This window comes from Neolamprologus brichardi, chromosome 17, assembly GCF_056152115.1.
Source record: "Neolamprologus brichardi isolate AB-2024 chromosome 17, ASM5615211v1, whole genome shotgun sequence".
In the NCBI taxonomy this organism is placed as follows: domain Eukaryota; kingdom Metazoa; phylum Chordata; class Actinopteri; order Cichliformes; family Cichlidae; genus Neolamprologus; species Neolamprologus brichardi.
Window position 1 is genome coordinate 36,121,578 of NC_142120.1, and position 19,107 is coordinate 36,140,684.

A 19,107-nucleotide genomic window follows, 5' to 3' on the forward strand; every position below is an offset into this window, starting at 1 on the left:
AAGCAAGTGAGGTGTGAGTAAACTTGACTGGCTTGCACAGAGTCTTGACCTCAGTCCAACAGAAAACCTTTGGGGTGAATTAGCAACAGCGAGCCTGCCTTCCCGTCCAACATCAGTGTCTGACCTCACAAATGGGCTTCTGGAAGAATGGCCACAAATTCTCATTTAAAAAAAGTCCTTAACCTTTGAAAGCCTTCCTAGAAGAGTTGAACCCAGGCCTACTGCTCTCTGGCTATAAGCCATATGGTCACCTGTTCACCCACTGAGCCTAACTGTGCCCCCCCACTCTGCAGCTGGATGTCACTAAAGTCTCAAGTTTATATGTGTGTGAAAGCAGATGAGCGAATACTTTGGGGAGTATTGTGTACGTTAACCACGTGCTGGACCACCTGGTGACCACAGATCTTGGTCCATATTGACATGACAGCATCACACAGTTGCTTGTCTGTACATGAATAGTGCAAATCCCCCATTCTGCTCTTACTGGAGCCCAACTGATACAAGGTTTGTGTTGTGCATTTAAAACTGCTCTTCTGCACCCCCCGGTTTGAACGCGTGGCTGAGTCACTGTTGTCATCAGCTCGTAGCCGTCTGGCCTGACCGCCTTAAATGTGCTGTCAAATGAGAGATTACTTTTGAGCACTGACTTTGTTGTTGGTGCTATAATGTGAGACTGATAGTGGAGTTGATAATAATTAAGCAGAGATAAAAGTAATTTTATTAATTTTCATACATGTTACATTTTTGGGCCTAAGCCTCACATGGACAGAATAATTTGTTTAATGTCTAAAGGAAATCAGTGTTGCTCAGGCCAAGCTGCTTTATTCATAGCAGAATACATCAGGGTAGAAGTAGTGGACTAAATACGCTGCAATGAAAGTGAAGCTGAGGGCAACCGGCCGAGCGATCAGAATGCTGACAGAGGTAGAGCTGCTGGTATCCGAGGTGTCCCAGTCTGGGCTCCAGTTGTAGCCTGGAAATGCAAAAATGGTTTTTATGACAAATTTTGAGTCCAGTGGAACGTGTTGCTTACTTCATTACTACACACTGACAAACTTCAGCTGTGGACTTTTAAAGCCATGTGAACTACACCTTACCCTTCACTGCTGTTATTTTTTGGCTTAATCACCATCAGACTTACTTTTCTGCGAATCACGTCCAGGACTACCTGCAACAACATTAAGACACACGAGAACAAGATGACATTTTTTAATATGTAAACGCACAGCTCAATGACTATGAGTAATAATTGTATTTTACCGCATTCATTAGTCCTTAATCATCCAAGTAGCATACAGGCTACTTGGACTTATTTAGTGACTTTGGTTATAAAATAATAGGAAAAAAATGTAATTTTCTCTTGAGCCCAAAATAGTTGAGGAGTTACAGAAATGTGAAGCAAAGCCTGGCGGAGCGGAGTTCCCTGTCTCTGTTCAGACGCTACCCTGTGATTGTGCTAAAGTGAACATCACCATGAAGCTTGTTGTCTCTTTTTTCTGAAACCATTTGAATTTTGCAACGGTAACCAAGTTACAGTCATTTAAAGACAGGATGTAAAACGGACTTCATGGTTCATGGTAGAAAGATAAGGGGGTTAGTCATAGGGCTGTTCGATATAACGATATATATCGGAGGACGATATAAAAACGTCTATCGTTTGTTTCGTGGTGTCGCAAAATAAACTGTTTACGGCAATATTTGTTCATCCTTTTGATGGTCACTGCAGTGGCTGTATTAATTTCTTCTTTCTCTTATATTTAATATAACCACACTACTGACAGACAAGCGCCTGCTTTTATGCGTTGTCGTTAGCAGCAACGACGGTGACAGCATCCCGTGTCCGCTTGTTTATGTTCCATATAAACCTTTCACAATAAAGCTCAAGATCCTGTTGAGACTTTTCAAAATAAACTGAATCAGGTAAAAAAGCAGATTATTTACAGATGAGAAGTAAAAAAGAGCCGCCAGGTGCTAAAAAATAAACCTTAGACTCAAACGTTAGAACAGGCTTTTCCCCGCAGCACGCCGTGTAACAAATACTCAAAGAAAACGGCGCCGTTACAACTTATGTCTAAAAATGTATCGTTTCATGCATCGGTTAAAACACTCGACTCCAGCTACACGACGTGCAGCTGGAAACACTTCACGCAAGTCGAGCTGCCCGAGATTCACAGAAGTTACAGAAAATGTAACATTTTTGTGATTTATATCGTTATCGGGACGATAGATGTCTTATATCGGGATATGAGATTTTGGTCATATCGCACGGCCCTAGTTAGTCATGGTGGAAGATAAGGTGCTCCCCGTCCTCCACCTGCTTCCTTCTTTTTGTTTGGTCTTTTATAAGTTTGTCCTACACCAGCTTTTATGTCATACCTTTTCTCTTTTTAGTTTCAGGGGATACATGCAGTCCAAGTGGAGTTTTATATTATTATTAAATACTTTAAAAATGTTTAAAACCAGTGTCACTTCAAAGAAAACACTCTGACTTTTTTTGGCCTCCTTTAGTCAGAATTCTGCTTTTTTGATTATGGGATGTGAGTTTTTCTCTTGGAGCTCCTTCACACCACAGTAAATGTGTTTTCCTATAACAGAGGGCCTGGGCAGCATGCACGGTGAACGTTCCAGGTTGCAGATTACAACCCGCAGACAGCAAGCATGAACTTGTTTATTTACAATGATTCACATTCGCTGACACAGGACACACGATTCATGAATCCTGTAGGTTTGTGAAAAATAACAGCAAGAACATTACTGTGCAAATGTTAATTAATGAGGCCCACTGTGTTAAAGAGTTAATATCCATGCTGATTTCTAATCAGAATTTTCACATCTTTAAAATGAGCTGGGCTGAAATTTGAACTTGTGGTTTGTTTGAAGATAAGCAGCAACTTTTCACACTGAACCAGAGACACTTGATACTTACGACAGAGTTTATTCTCACAAGTGTCACTGCACTTAGAGCAGGCTCCCCCCTGAGATGCATATGGGCGCCGTCCGATTATATTACCCCTGTAAAAGAAAAGAAACAGAGGCTCAGTCACCTCATCACACTCTAGGTGGAAGATTTCTGGAATTATCTTTGCTTCCCCTTATCATCTTACCTCCACCTTCCACGTTATCACACACACACACACACTTCTGCTTGCTTCAACATAGGGTCATTTTAAAGATGACGTTTCTTTCTTTCATTGTTATTGTCAAAAAATCCCAGAAAAACGTATAAATCAGTGATATTAATTTGTTTCTCAGTACTTTCTGCTTATAGTAACCTCTTTATACCACAAAAAAGGTTCGGGGAGAAGGACAGAATAAAAGTGAAGCTATGGAAAAGAGCCAAAGATTAATAATAACTAAACACACAGTGGGTTCGTTCCAACAGTCCATGCTGCTTAGGGAGGGTCCTAAGTGAGAGACCTGTGAGTATCTGTGTGGCATCCATACTAAGAGCTGTTCCAATTCTGGAGATACAAACATCCTTGCTAAAAACATGCTTCCTTTAGCATAGAATACACTGGACCTTTATGAAAGGGGAGGAGAAAACACTGTCCCACAATTAATTGGGGCCATGATTTTAAAAAAGTGTCTCAGATCATTGTAACGGCACCCTTGCTCCCTTTTCAGTTCATTCACTTCTCACTGGTACACGAGGATCTGCCTGGCCCAGGAGCCTCCAGTCCCCTCTGAGGCTTTCCCCAAACTGGAGCCTCAATTCAGGCTCAAAGCATCGGCCATTAACTACTAGAAGCGCTGTCAAACCTAAATAAGGATGTGGTCCCAGCTATTAAAACAATATTTAGTTGAAAGTGAAATTCTTACACATAACATAAGGCCAGTGGCAAAAATACTCCTCTCCACAACTAACACTGTGCCTCTTTAGTAAATCCAGCAGCTTTTTAATGCCAAAAGAAGACTTTGTGCTGCTGCAGACTGGCTCTAAACTTTCACCTTTGAATCATACTGAATGATATTTTTTACAGACTATTTTCGTTTGTATGACTTCCATAAAACAACGGGGTTAGAACACATTGTCCCAGGTAAGATTTTGTCGTCTGTCTTCTGCAAACAGGAGTTTCAGAACGGCAGACATCCAGCATCACATTGTTAGGGAGAGACTAGTATAAGGTTGTTTCAATTCCAAGGTGTACAAGGAAGAAAGGTTAGGAATAGGAGATAAGAATACATCCAGTGAGTGAAAAAGTTGAATGAAGAAGAAACACTTTCTAGGACCTATTGCTGTGTAACTAAAGTAGGGTCATCTGATCCAACTCCCACATCTAAACTGGGAGCTGGTTCCACTGAAGAGGGAGCTGAAAACTGAAGTCTCTGCCTTCCATTCTACTTTTAAATACTCTAACAACAAGTAAGCCTCAGTGCGAGATCGAAGTGCTGTATTGGGATCATAAGGTTTTTGAGATAAGACGGGGCCAGGGAGCCAATGGCAAGAAGCCAGTATGGGAGAGATATGCTCAGTCTTTCTACTCCAGGCCTTGAGGGCCGGTGTCCTGCAGGTTTTAGATGTGTCCTTGATCCATCACAGCTGCTGTAAATGTCTAAATGACCTCCTCAACATGTCTTGCAGTTCTCCAGAGGCCTGGTAACGAACTATTCATTTGATTCAGGTGTGTTGGATCAAGGACACATCTAAAACCTGCAGGACACCGGCCCTCGAGGCCTGGAGTTGCCCACCCTGGCTCTAGTTCCTGTGGGTACTCTCACAGCAGCATTTTGGATGAGTTGACTGCAGCATAACACATACGTATAAACAAATTCCTTTTTTCACGTGACACTCAGGGCAGCCCAGAATAACCTGCTGAGACTAAAGTATTCATTTCCTAATTTCACTGTTATTTATACATGTTTTCAACTTACGCTGTGGCATAGTTGCACACGAAGAGGACACCTTTTTCACTAGTGAAGTGCTTGATGCCATCTGGGCACAGCTGTACTGCACATCCAACTTTGTAGGTGCTGGCCCACACAACCTGCAAAGACCAAAGAGGTTAAAGTGTTGCATGCAGACAAATATAAAATATTTTTCCACAATATGCGTGCAGTAAAAAGGTCACATACCTGTGTGTAGTGGCCACAAACCTTATTGCAGCTGTTCTCTTGGTAGCTGTAGTCTCTTACTTCATCCACCCATCTCTTTATGGCTTTTGTTGTATTAAATTGTGATGGTGGAGAGGCTGTCCATATGTTTTCTCCCACAGAGGGAAAGGAAGGGTGCACGCGGGAAGCATTTTTGAGGTAAATGTTGTGATCAAATATACAGCGTTTCGCCCACGCTTTGGCAGTAATGGCTAAGGCCTCATCCCACGTCTGAATAAGCAGATACAGAAGATTTGAAGCATTAGACGTCATCTTTTGTTAATTCAGTTTTTTCTAACATGCTAGTTTCATTTTCGTGCATACACATTTCTGACTTCCTCACTGTTTTCCTAAGTCAGTACAAAACGTCAGCACATTACATTTGTGATACACAAGCAGAAGTAAAACTCGTGAAAAAGTCAAATTGCTGAGTCGACTTCCAAAACTTGTGGCGAGGTTTTTGCCACAACATTTGCAGTGCACTTTAGCCAGGCCAGAAAGGCCGTTTGAGTGCAATTTATTGCAGTTTTGTTGTCACCGAACTGTTCTTTATTTTTTTACTTACCGTAGATCTTTTCTATCTGTGACTATTGGTGCCTTTGTCTATCTTTTATATTACTTCCTCTGACTTCTGCTTAATAACGTCAAGTCTGCTTTGTGAATGTGTTGCATGAAGCTTTGTACAACTGTACATGCTTTAATAACTTTCTTTCCCTCACCTCCTCATTCCCAACAAAGTCTGCAGACAGATCACAGAAGACATGAACAAGTCATTTTTTTCGATCACTGCTCACTCACCGTGATTTTAGTACTGCTTTCCAGAACTAGAGAGAGGAAACAAACGCCATTTCTTCACCTACCATGTACAGCATGTCGGTAGCAGGCGGACTGACAGATGACCGCGCCAGGTTGTGCTCCTTCACACATTCCTCAATGAACTTCAAATCAGTGATTGCTGGCAGTGAGATCGAGCGCACACCAGAATCCAGGATAATGCAGGCCCACAGCAACCTCTCCACTGCACTCGCCATGCTCCAGATCAGTAAAGGGAAACAAGCTAAAGCGGTGATGTTGTGGTTTGTTGTGAATCGCTTTGACATCTGTCAAGCTGCTGCAGGAAATTACACTTTGAAGAGGAACAGGATGTGCTTACATCACCTAAGAAACCAGAACATGTTCAGAATGGTTCATGTATACATGCATACAGAATCTGCTAAACTGAGATAAAACAGAGATGTGGCTCATTTATGCTTCTTCTCGCCTTTTTGAAGTCTGAATTTGTTACTTTCTCTGAATATTTGCCCAGTTATTCTGACATGTTCAGACAAGATCTGGCCTGTGTGCCATGTTTACATTTTTTTTCTTTCTTTCTAGAAAAAATAATTCCCCATCAGCATCTGCATAGTCGGCTCCTTCTCCAGCTCGGCCTGTTATCTCAGAACGTTTCTTACCCATCTCGCTACCAGAGCTGGTAAAAGTAGTTACAGTTTTTTACAGCCGCTAGGACACATTTCTCAATACTTAGGTCACTTTTGCAAAACTCTTCACACAATTCTCCTAACTGACCTTCAGCTTGGCAAAGCAGTTCATTTCACATTCAAAATGCACTACAACTACCAAAACACTTTATTCAGGTCTCAAATAAACTCATTCTTCCAGAACACTAGCAAAGGTTGACAGCCGACAAACACACTTTGTCACCCACAAAACAATGACCTAAAAAACACTAACAACATGTAGCATTACACAGTGTTTTCTTGTGTAAAACAAGGACACATCTCTGTTTATAATTTCAATATATGTTACTGGAATGAATCAGACATCATTTAATTCAATTCAATTCAATTCAATTTTATTTATATAGCGCCAAATCACAACAAATGTCGCCTCAAGGCGCTTCATAGATACAGAGAAAAACCCAACAATCATATGACCCCCTATGAGCAGCACTTTGGCGACAGTGGGAAGGAAAAACTCCCTTTTAACAGGAAGAAACCTCCAGCAGAACCAGGCTCAGGGAGGGGCGGCCATCTGCTGTGATTGGTTGGGGTGAGAGAAGGAAGACAGGATAAAAGACATGCTGTGGAAGAGAGACAGAGATTAATAACAGATATGATTCAATACAGAGAGGTCTGTTAACACATAGTGAGTGAGAAAGGTGACTGGAAAGGAAAAACTCAATGCATCATGGGAATCCCCCGGCAGCCTACGTCTATTGCAGCATAACTAAGGGAGGATTCAGGGTCACCTGGTCCAGCCCTAACTATATGCTTTAGCAAAAAGCATATAGTTGCATATCATGCAGAATTCGTTAATATTTGTTTATGTACTTTTATTTTTTTGCACTAAGTAATCCCAAAATACAAGAATTTGTATACACACCATCCACTGATACACATACAATAGTAATGCTAATCTACTTGGTCTTCTCCATTTGGCCACAGGTTCTCATCCACATCACATCTTATGTCATCTAGGGCTCGCCCCCTCCCAGCCACTCTTCTTCCTCTTTCAGCCACTTCTCCATTTCTGGCTGGGTCCATGTTTACATCACAAAACAAACTTATTCAGCAGTTGTCTCCTTTTGTAATGAAATTGAAGGAGTAACACCTGTGTAGATGTTCATCTAAAATGAGAATCAGCTGTGGCTGGTTAAACTGCATTTTTAGAATATGTTTCAATAAAATATTGCTGTTGAATTTTGCTGTCTTATTCAGTTTTGCATTATGTTATTGTTTTGACCATAAGTTTAACAGTTTTGAAAACAGTATGTAAGTACATGCAAAATGTCCTGTATGTACAAAGATTTTTGGCAGTTGTTGTGACTGAGTGAGAAAATAATTCATGAAATTTGAGAGATGTAGTCATTGAATGCATTTTGTGCCAAAACAATGATAACTGATCCTCAGTTTAGCCCACATAGACTTCTGTTGTGCTCACTGTGTGAGGAGTTTTGCAAAAGTGACCTAAGTATTGAGAAATGTGTCCTAGCGTCTGTAAAAAACTGTAATTCAATGAAAGCATCGTCCTGTTCACTTGACATTTTACCTGCATCATTATTCAAAAATGTCTTCCAGTCTATCGGTCCCTGTGTGCTCACCATAATTGACACGTCACCGGTGTCTGGTAAAGTCCCTGCTTATTTTAAAAATGCTGCCAAATGCTAACAGGCCAATCTCAAAAATACCATCAAACCCAACATCCTTGACAAATTTCAGTCTGGCTTTTGCAGAGCTCATTCTCCTGAAACAGCCTTTCTTAGAGTCTTCAGTCTAACGATGCAGGAAAATGTTCTGTACTCCTGATGTTGGACCTCACGTCAGCCTTTGACACCGTTAACCATCACATTCAGCTTGAAAGGCTGAAATACTGGGTCGGTGTGTCTGGATCTACCTTAGAGTGGTTCTCCTCGTATCTGAACGATATTTTTCTGTGGCAGTTTCTCAGTACAGGTCATCTTCCACTTCTCTCACCTATGGTGTGCCACAAGGTTCTGTGTCGGGGCCTTTATTGTTTTTAATATATCCACTTCCTCTCCAGCATATTTTGAGCCATTTTGAGGACATTTGTTACCACTGTGACACAGATGATATCCAGTTAGACATTTCTTTTAAACCCCGAGATGTTTCTAAGCTTCTGAATTAGTGCTTAGAATCCATCAAAGGTTGGATGGCCAACAACTTCCTCCAACGTCATGAAGGAAAGACCGAAGTCCTTGTATGTGCTGACAGACCTGTTCCTAACATAATGAATGCTCTTGGTCCTCTTTCAACATTTGTGAAATTGTCTATCAGGAACCCAGAGGTAACTTTTGACCCATTAAATCTCTGGTTCAGTCCTGCTTTTATCATTTAAGAAACGTTTCTAAATTAAGTCCTATTGTATCTCGTACTGAACTGGAGATTGTTGTCCATGCATTCATTTCATCACGATTGGGCTACTGTTCCCTCTTTACATGTCTAACAGGGACTCCCTGGAGCGACTGCAGATTGTCCAAAACGCTGCAGTAAGGCTTCTGACCAAAACATCTAAGTACTCTCATGTGACACCGTTGCTAACACAGCTGCTTTGGCTCCCCATCGAATTCAGAGTCGATATTAAGATTCTGGTTCTGACCTTTAGAGCTCTTCATGGACAAGCGCCAGCCTACATCACTGAACTTTTACAGCCCTGTGTCCCCAGCAGGTCTCTGAGGTCATGTGATCAGGGCCTACTGGTTATTCAGCCTACAAGGCTGAGAACTAAGGGAGACACAGCTTTTGCCACTGTGGCTCCCAGACTGTGGAAGTCTCTCCCACTGAGCTTAAGATCTGTGGACAACTAAAAACATCTTTTTAGAATTGCATTTTGTTAACTTCTGTCTGTTTTTGTTTTATACTTTCATCCCTGTGTGAAGCACTTTGTGATATTTTTATCTAGAAAGGTGCTATATAAACACAATTTTACTTACTTACATTCTCCATCGACACAAACAATCCCAGCAAAGAAGTACAGACACACACAATATCAGTAAAATGTCAGAACTCGGGTATTAAAAACATGTCATTCCAATGATTAAATTCTCATTCGACTTTTTTAATTATATTTTTATTAAACTAATGTTTGATTATATTTTGATTAAATTTAAGCAGCTTAAGTATTATCAAAATCACACACAGAAACCCTCCATAGCACTCACTTTAATCATAAAAGGGTGGCTTTTAAGACCTTTTACATCTTAAGTCGGGGAGACATTTTCTTTTAATCTCATCTCTTGAAACGTAACTTTGTGATGAAATGTTGCATGACAATACTGGTACTTTTGTTCTGGATAAAAAGGTTAGCTTGTAGTACTGTGGTGATTTCAGAGTGAAGCCCTGTGTTGGTTTGGGGCTCATGGTAAGTGTCAGATTACATCAAGATTAATTTGCATTTAAGCTGATGAAGGTAAATTAACTGAATTGCACCTTTATACCAGCTGTATACAGAAAACTTACTGGAGCTCACAACAGAAATGATTATGAGTCATGATTCTTTTTCCTATGTTGAGCTACTTGGGTTTTAGGGTTCCCCCATATGCCGGATATTTTATTAATTAATTTATTTAAATTTATTAATTTAATTTAAGTCACCGTCTACGATGTAATCAACAGAAAATGGTTATTTTTTTCAAATTCTGTTTTACTGCTTGTGTCCTACATAATAGATTCAAGCGTACGAGTACATTAATTAGAATTAGAATTTCAATTTGCATAACATTTGCATTCTTATGTACTAATATTATTTTATTATAATATTAATAAAGCACAAGGCTGAGCTACCCTTGCATAAAAACAGCTGGTAGTAAAACCGTCCTTCAAGGAGCAAAGAGCAAACTTACTGTGCTTTTTTTACTTTTACTTGTTTAGGACATTATCACAATTAAGATTTTTTTTTATTTATTTATTTTAATCCACTGATTAGCCTTATTTCTGTTGGACTCTGATCATATACTTCCATGATGTTTAATCACATTTATTTAAAAAAAAAAAAAAAGAGGAAAGAAGCAGCATGGCATCCGGGGCAAAAGCTTCTCGATAAATTCCTTTACAGCTGCCATCTCCTGAGGACAGGAGCTGTGAGGGAGCCCTGGGAAGGTTTTAAAGGTAATCATTTGAGGGTTGACTATGGATTTGAGTTTTTCTGCCGTCATGGCACCAAACTGCACAGGCGTCCATCTCACCGTGGCACTGCAGGATTGGGAGGTTCTTATTGCCGCTTGACGCCGATGGGAAACTCCTGTGAAGTGGAAGCCAGCAGCTGAGGGCCACAACACCAGCCAACTGGTGCTGGCAGGTCAAGGCGGTATACAAGGACAAGGCCCCACCCTGAGAGAAACCGCCAAGTATTATACGGTTTGGAGGGATCCCATTTCTGGCCTCGTGCTCGATTATGGCCTTGATGTTTTCTGCTGCCTTCTTGATTCCAGATTCGTCCTCTGGAGAGTCGGGGCTGAGACCCATGAGGTCAAACCACGCGGGCATCATCGATTTTTAATCTTAAAAATTTCAGTTCTTTGGACTTCTGTACAACGGCTAAGCTGAAGATAAAACATCATTTTCTCTTAGGCTTCCCTGTGGCTCTGTGTCATTGAAACCTCTTCAGTACAGCGACACACTGGCGCCATCTCCTAAAAGTGTTGCACGTACAGCATCGTCTCAGAGCTCCTTCTTCAGCGCATACACACGTCGGGAGAAAGAGATGTGAACAATTTGGAATTTCTGAATTTATAACTAAAATGTGGTCCATCTTCACAAAGTATAAACAAACTCAATCTGACTAAACTAATGCAAACATTGAAACTCTTCAGATCTTTATTGAAAACAGTGAGCAAACCCTTACAGTAGCAGCTGGGATGCACCTGAGTGGTGCATTCAATTGTTAACTTCAGTATTTACTTCCTCCAAACCACCTTCCTCTCTTAAAAGCTTATTCCCTCAAAAATGCGCAAAGAAGTCCTACTATTCCCCAAAAGTTGACTCTGTTCATCTAGACGTAGCATTTGTAGTGGAAGAAACGTTTCGTCACTTGGATGAAGTCTCTTTAAAGAGAGGAGTTTCTTCCCAGCATTGTCAAATGCTTGCTTGGCATTGGTAGAGTCTGTATTTTCCAATATAAAGCACCCAGAGCAAACTGCTGTGGTGATTTTTACAATCAATGCAAAAGACTATTGTGTTGATCCATTTGCAAAAACACAAATTGAGTAAATTCAGGACGACTCGTTGTGAGCAAGTATTCTGTAAAGATCACAACAGAAGCACAATGTGTAGTCCTGAAAGAGTCCCCCCCCCCAAAGGACAGCAGGACTTCTACAACTTATGTAGAACAAAAACACTGAAGCAAAAACAGAATGAAAAATGAATCAAAACATCCCAAAAGTATCTGTTGATGTTCCCTAAACCCTGCTTATCACTGACGATGCAGCTACAGAAAACATGAATTTGGTTGTTACTGATGTCAAAAGTGTTTTTGTGTTATAAGTTTAGTTGTTTTTAACTTAACTGAAATTTTATTTTATTTTATTTTTTTTTTTTTTTGAGTAATCCACAAAAAAAGATAAATAAATAAAAATTGAGCAAATTCTTTATAGCTGGACTAACTGCATTATTTCAGCAGGTTATTTAACAACACACCAGAAATGTTGGTTTAGTAACTGTAAAGAGTAACGACAGTAAAGAAAGAACTGCGATGCTATTGCGTGAACATCCATGGTTTTCTTAAATCAGTTTCAAAAAACCTCACAAAAACAAATCCAACATGACTAAAAACCAGGGATGCACCGATACCAATACTGGTATCAGGTATCGGGCCGATACTGTAAAATGTGTGTGTACTCATACTCATAAAAGTTAACCGATACCATGAACCGATACCACTTATTTCATTAATCAGAGGGTGGCTTGTCATTTCTGTTGTAGTTTTTTAGATTGGCCACTAGGGGGACATCCCGCGCTAAACAGAAAGCTCGAGACAGTGCCAATAGTTCAGTAATATTTTGTAAAATTACAATGTGGAGACTCTGCAATAATTTAACAGAAGTGCTTATTTTTCACTTGAAATTTTTTTGTGGTCATTTTTATTAAGATTTTATTTTTTATCGGCAGAGAATAAAATAAAACCTGTCTTCCAATTCATTGTATTTGTGTGTGTGTGTGTGTGTGTGTGTGGTAGAAGTATCCGTTTTTGTACTCGGTATCGGCAAGTACTCAGATCCAAGTATCTGTATCGTATCGGTTTGAAAAAATTGGTATCGTTGCATCCCTACTAAAAACTGCTCGTGTAATTCCTCTCCCACTTTACATCACATATGTAACATTACAGTGGATCTGATCTCGTTTCCATACACAGTCTATGTACACCGCAGGCAGACAGACTCTCCTTGCCCAGAGAAGAAAGACGCTTTTACAGCACATACAAAAACACTCTGACGCAGTTTTATTTTGTTTTGTTTTTTACAGTTTCGCTGAGAGACAAACACAAAACACGACTGACTTAGTTACAAATTAAAGCACTGCACTGTACAAAATATTTTGTGAATTGTGCTGGTCAAGAACATTTATATTTATAATGCAGATCTTTTCCTCAAGTATACACAGAGACACAGTCACAGGCCGGTGGACCTGTCCCAGTGAAAGTATTATTCCAGTGGGGCTCTGAAGCAGTGCAGCAAATCAGCAGTTATTGTGATTTGAAACCAGCCCCTGCTACTCCATCCAGGTCTACTGAAACTCTGGGAACTGGTGGGATCTGTTCAGATATGGTTTGATGTAGACTGACATCGTTCAGATTGAACTGAAGTACAGCTCAGACCAGCGTTTCTCTTCTTTGACCCCTCTCCTGATTCTGCAGCCCATCTGTTTCTTCAGTGCTCTGAAAACACAAGATGAAACTTGGCTCAGGACACAACGTGTTTAAAACGGCATCCTGCTACGACAAAACCCACAAGATTTGTAAACCGAATGACTTATTTTCTACTGTTTTTGCTTGTTAAATTCGTTGGAGGCTTTTGATAAGAGATCAAAAAAGGCGCTGAAAAGCTTAGAAATATGGCATCTAAGCAGATTCTTACTCTGGATGGCATTACCTTGGCCTCCAGTAACACTGTGAGGAACCTTGGAGTCATTTTTGACCAGGATATGTCCTTCAACGCACATATTAAACAAATATGTAAGACTGCATTCTTCCGTTTGTGCAACATCTCTAAAATTAGAAATATCCTGTCTCAGAGTGACGCTGAAAAACTAGTTCATGCATTTATTACTTCCAGGCTGGACTACTGTAATTCATTATTATCAGGAAGTCCTAAAAACTCCCTGAAAAGCCTTCAGCTAATCCAAAATGCTGCAGCAAGAGTCCTGACAGGGACTAGAAAGAGAGAGCAGATTTCTCCTGTTTTGGCTTCCTGTTAAATCCAGAATTCAAAATCCTGCTCCTCACATACAAGGTCTTAAATAATCAGGCCCCATCTTATCTTAATGACCTTGTAGTACCATATCACCCTATTAGAGCACTTCGCTCTCGCTCTGCAGGCCTACTTGTTGTTCCTAGAGTATTTAAAAGTAGAATGGGAGGCAGACCCCTATGAAAAAAACACAGAGGGAACAGTTTACCCTGCCCGGGATAGGGTTACCGGGGCCCCGCCCTGGAGCCAGGCCCGGGGAGGGTGCCCGAGGGCGAGCGTCTGGTGGCCGGGCCTTAGTCCATGGGGCCCGGCCGGGCACAGCCCGAAGAGGAGACATGGGCCCATCCTCCCGCAGGCCCACCACCCGCAGGAGGCGCCATAGGGGTCGGGTGCATTGTGTGCCGGGTGGCGGCCAGGAGCGGAGGCCCTGGCGGACTGACCCCCGGCTGCCAAGACTGGCAATAGGGACATGGAATGTCACCTCTCTGGTGGGGAAGGAGCCTGAGTTAGTGCGTGAGGTTGAGAGGTACCGGCTAGATATAGTCGGGCTCACCTCTACGCACGGCTTGGGCTCTGGAACCAGTCTCCTGGAGAGGGGCTGGACTCTGTCTCAGTCTGGAGTTGCCCCTGGTGAGAGGCGGCGGGCTGGGGTGGGTATTTTAATATCCCCTCGGCTTGCTGCCGGTACGTTGGGGTTTTTCCCGGTGGACGAGAGGGTTTGTTCCCTGCGCCTTAGGGTCGGGGAACGGGTCCTGACTGTCATCTGCGCTTATGCGCCGAGTGGCAGTTCGGAGTACCCAGCCTTCTTAGAGTCCCTGGGGGGGGTGCTGGAAGGTGCTCCACCTGGAGACTCTGTTGTCCTGCTGGGAGACTTCAATGCTCACGTGGGTAACGACAGCGAGACCTGGAGGGGCGTGATTGGGAGGAACGGCCTCCCTGATCTGAACCCGAGCGGTGCTTTGTTATTGGACTTCTGTGCTAATCACAGTTTGGCCATAACGAACACCTTGTTCGAACATAAGAGTGTCCATAAGTGCACGTGGCACCAGGATGCTCTAGGCCGTAGGTCGATGATCGATTTTGTAATCGTATCACCAGACCTGCGACCATATGTTCTGGACACTCGAGTAAAGAGAGGGGCTGAGCTGTCAACTGATCACCACCTGGTGGTGAGTTGGATCAGGTGGCGGGGGAGGACGCTGGACAGACCTGGTGCACCTAAACGTGTAGTGAGGGTGTGCTGGGAACGACTAGCAGAGGCCCCAGTCCGCGAGATCTTCAACGCACACCTCCGGCAGAGCTTCAACAGCATTCCGAGGGAGGCGGGGGACATCGAGTCCGAATGGACCATGTTCAGCGCCTCCATTGCCGAAGCTGCTGCATTGAGCTGCGGCCGCAAGGTGGTTGGTGCCTGCCGTGGTGGTAATCCCCGAACCAAATGGTGGACACCAGAGGTGAAGGGAGCCACCAGGCTGAACAAGGAGTCCTATCGGGCTTGGTTAGCCTGTGGGACTCCGGAGGCAGCCGACAGGTATCGACAGGCCAAGCGGAATGCGGCTCGGGCAGTGGCTGAAGCAAAAACTCGGGTGTGGGAGGAGTTCGGAGAGGCCATGGAAAAAGACTTTCGGACTGCCTCGAAGAGGTTCTGGCAAACCGTCAGGCGTCTCAGGAGGGGAAAGCGGTGCTCTACCTGCACTGTGTATAGTGCTGGCGGAGCGCTGCTGACGTCGACTGAGAAAATTGTCAGGCGGTGGAAGGAATACTTCGAGGACCTCCTTAATCCCACTGACGCGTCTTCCAAGGAGGAAGCAGAGTCTGGGGATGAGGGGAATGACCCGCCAATTTCTGGGGGCGAGGTCACTGAGGTAGTTAAACAACTCCTTGGTGGCAGAGCCCCTGGTGTTGATGAGGTCCGCCCCGAGTTCCTGAAGGCTCTGGACGTTGTAGGGCTGTCCTGGCTGACACGCCTCTGCAATGTTGCGTGGAGATCAGGGGCAGTACCCGTGGATTGGCAGACCGGGGTGGTGGTCCCCATCTTTAAGAAGGGGGACCGGAGGGTGTGTTCCAACTACAGGGGGATCACACTCCTCAGCCTCCCCGGGAAAGTCTATGCCAGGGTGCTGGAAAGGAGAGTTCGTCCGTTAGTCGAACCTCTGATGCAGGAGGAACAATGCGGTTTTCGTCCTGGTCGCGGAACACTGGACCAGCTCTTCATCCTCTCGAGGATACTTGAGGGTGCATGGGAGTTTGCCCAACCAGTCTACATGTGTTTTGTGGACTTGGAGAAGGCATTCGACCGTGTCCCTCGGGGTGTCCTGTGGGAGGTGTTGCGGGAGTATGGGGTGTCTGGCCCATTGCTACGGGCCATTCGATCCCTATACAACCGTTGCAAGAGCTTGGTTCGCATTGCCGGCAATAAGTCGGACTCGTTCCCGGTGGGTGATGGGCTCCGCCAGGGCTGCCCTTTGTCACCGGTTCTGTTCATAATTTTTATGGACAGGATTTCTAGGCGCAGCCAAGTGGCGGAGGGCTTTCGCTTTGGTGGCCTCAGGATCTCATCTCTGATCTTTGCGGATGATGTGGTTCTGTTGGCTTCATCGGGTGAGGGCCTCCAGCTCGCACTGGAGCGGTTCGCAGCCGAGTGTGACGCAGCGGGAATGAGGATCAGCACCTCCAAATCTGAGGCCATGGTTCTCAGCCGGAAAAGGGTGGAGTGCCCACTCCGGGTCGGGGATGAGGTCCTGCCCCAAGTGGAGGAGTTCAAGTATCTCGGGGTCTTGTTCGCGAGTGATGGGAGAAGGGAGCCGGAGATCGACAGACGGATTGGGGCTGCAGCTGCAGTAATGCAGACGCTGCACCGGTCCGTCGTGGTGAAGAGGGAGCTGAGTGTAAAAGCGAAGCTCTCAATTTACCGGTCGATCTACGTCCCTACCCTCACCTATGGCCACGAGCTGTGGGTAGTGACCGAAAGGACGAGATCGCGGATACAAGCGGCGGAAATGAGCTTCCTCCGAAGGGTGGCTGGCATCTCCCTTAGAGATAGGGTGAGAAGTTCGGCCATCCGGGAGGGGCTCAGAGTAGAGCCGCTGCTGCTCCACATCGAAAGGAGCCAGCTGAGGTGGTTTGGGCATCTGGTAAGGATGCCCCCTGGGCGCCTCCTGGGTGAGGTGTTCCAGGCATGTCCCACCGGGAGGAGGCCCCGAGGCAGACCCAGGACACGCTGGAGAGATTATATCTCTCGGCTGGCCTGGGAACGCCTTGGTGTTCCCCCGGATGAGCTGGAGGAGGTGGCTGGGGAGAGGGAGGTCTGGGCCTCTTTGCTTAGGCTGCTGCCCCCGCGACCCGGCCCCGGATAAAGCGGATGAAGATGGATGGATGGATGGATGGATGGGAGGCAGAGCCTTCAGTTTTCAGGCCCCTCTTCTGTGGAACCAGCTTCCAGTTTGGATTCAGGAGACAGACACTATCTCTACTTTCAAGATTAGGCTTCAAACTTTCCTTTTTGCTAAAGCATATAGTTAGGGCTGGACCAGGTGACCCTGAATCCTCCCTTAGTTATGCTGCAATAGATGTAGGCTGCCGGGGGATTCCCATGATGCATTGAGTTTTTCCTTTCCAGTCACCTTTCTCACTCACTATGTATTAACAGACCTCTCTGTGTTGAATCATATCTGTTATTAACCTCTGTCTCTCTTCCACAGCATGTCTTTATCCTGTCTTCCTTCTCTCACCCCAACCAATCACAGCAGATGGCCCCGCCCCTCCCTGAGCCTGGTTCTGCTGGAGGTTTCTTCCTGTTAAAAGGGAGTTTTTCCTTCCCACTGTCGCCAAAGTGCTGCTCATAGGGGGTCATATGATTGTTGGGCTTTTCTCTGTATCTATGAAGCGCCTTGAGGCGACTTTTGTTGTGATTTGGCGCTATATAAATAAAATTGAATTGAATTGAATAGATTGCTAAAATAGCCCACTGTCAGTGCCGTGTCCTGATGCTGTGTGTGGAAAAGCTCAGGGCTCTAGAGCGACCTAGTTTCAATCCCCAGCTGTGGCGAGTGTGGAAAGACCATGGCAATACTGCGATTGTGACTGGTGCTAACACATTTCGAACTAACACGCTGAAAAATGTATCCAGAAAACACATTATGTGCTGCGATAAATGCACCGTGTCCCCTCTCCCCGCCGCCTTTCAGGCAGCAGGTTGTCAGAGGAGGCCGAGATGATGATTAAGTCTAACATTGCCTACAATGTTCCCAAAGAAGATGTTCGTTCACTAAGTTCAAGTCCGAAATAATTCTTCACAAGAACTTTGGCTTTAACATAAACTCCACGTACAGTAATGATGTCGTGTGCGCCCAGGTTACAGGTGTCACCGCCAGTGTTGGTCAAGTTATTTGAAAAAAGTAATCAGTAACTAATTACTGATTACTTCCCCCAAAAAGTAATCCTGTTACTTTACTGATTACTTATTTTCAAAAGTAATTAATTACTTAGTTACTTAGTTACTTTTTAAAAACACGATTTACAACCTGAATAGGTGATAAAGTGATAGATCTTTCAGCCCAATTCTACTTTTTCTGCATAATCATCATACAAAATGTAATCAAATGGAAAAGTCTCTTTTTAAAACTTGTTTTATTAGTTTTAATCTTTTAACTTTATGCATCAAGCAAACATTAAATTATCTGCAACATTCTCTGACTGGAAGAAATTAGTTTAACATTTAAACCTATTTTCTGCACATTCCAGCTCATAAAATAAAATATTTTGTGTGTTTACACTCACTCTTTCAAATAGATGCAAGTAAAACACAGCAGAAAATAAATAAAGTCAAAGACTAGCGGTCCTGTTGCTCTATTTTCACCTGTAAAGCAGGAGTGGGGCAGGCGGAGGTTTACCCTGGTGCAGGTGTGCCGCAGCGGTCAGTGGAAGAATCAGTGAGTTTCTCTGTGAGTTTCCCATTACGTCGTAGCTACTTGGTGATTGCTTGAAATTTTTGGGGTCTTTTTTCGCTGTAAAAAGAAGTTTTCTTCCCACGCACAACGGACACTAATGTTTTTGTCACTTTTTATGGAAACAAACTCAAAGTAAGGTCAGTACTT

The 19,107-nt window shown here is 43.7% G+C and overlaps 2 protein-coding genes and 1 pseudogene across 3 annotated transcripts in view; all 3 read right to left on the reverse strand.

Moving 5' to 3' along the window:
• Positions 1–695: 695 nt before the first annotated feature.
• Positions 696–6,191, reverse strand: glipr1a (GLI pathogenesis-related 1a). Its single transcript, XM_006805554.2, has 6 exons — positions 5,952–6,191; positions 5,074–5,322; positions 4,873–4,985; positions 2,927–3,012; positions 1,142–1,168; positions 696–973 (listed from the first exon to the last, which is right to left on the reverse strand). The coding sequence occupies exons 1-6, from the start codon at positions 6,189–6,191 to the stop codon at positions 822–824; spliced, it is 867 nt and encodes a 288-aa protein (XP_006805617.2). The 3' UTR covers positions 696–821.
• Positions 6,192–10,588: 4,397 nt separating this feature from the next.
• LOC102785107 (acyl-protein thioesterase 2 pseudogene) lies at positions 10,589–11,096 on the reverse strand (annotated as a pseudogene).
• A 1,925-nt stretch (positions 11,097–13,021) lies between these two features.
• ipo8 (importin 8) overlaps positions 13,022–19,107 on the reverse strand; it is a 34,235-nt gene continuing 28,149 nt past the window's right edge. For both annotated transcript variants that reach the window (XM_087830296.1, XM_087830295.1), the window contains exon 25: positions 13,022–13,479. In XM_087830296.1, coding sequence (XP_087686422.1) covers position 13,479 — 1 coding nt within the window. In that variant the 3' untranslated portion in view covers positions 13,022–13,478. The remainder of the gene's footprint in view (positions 13,480–19,107) is intronic.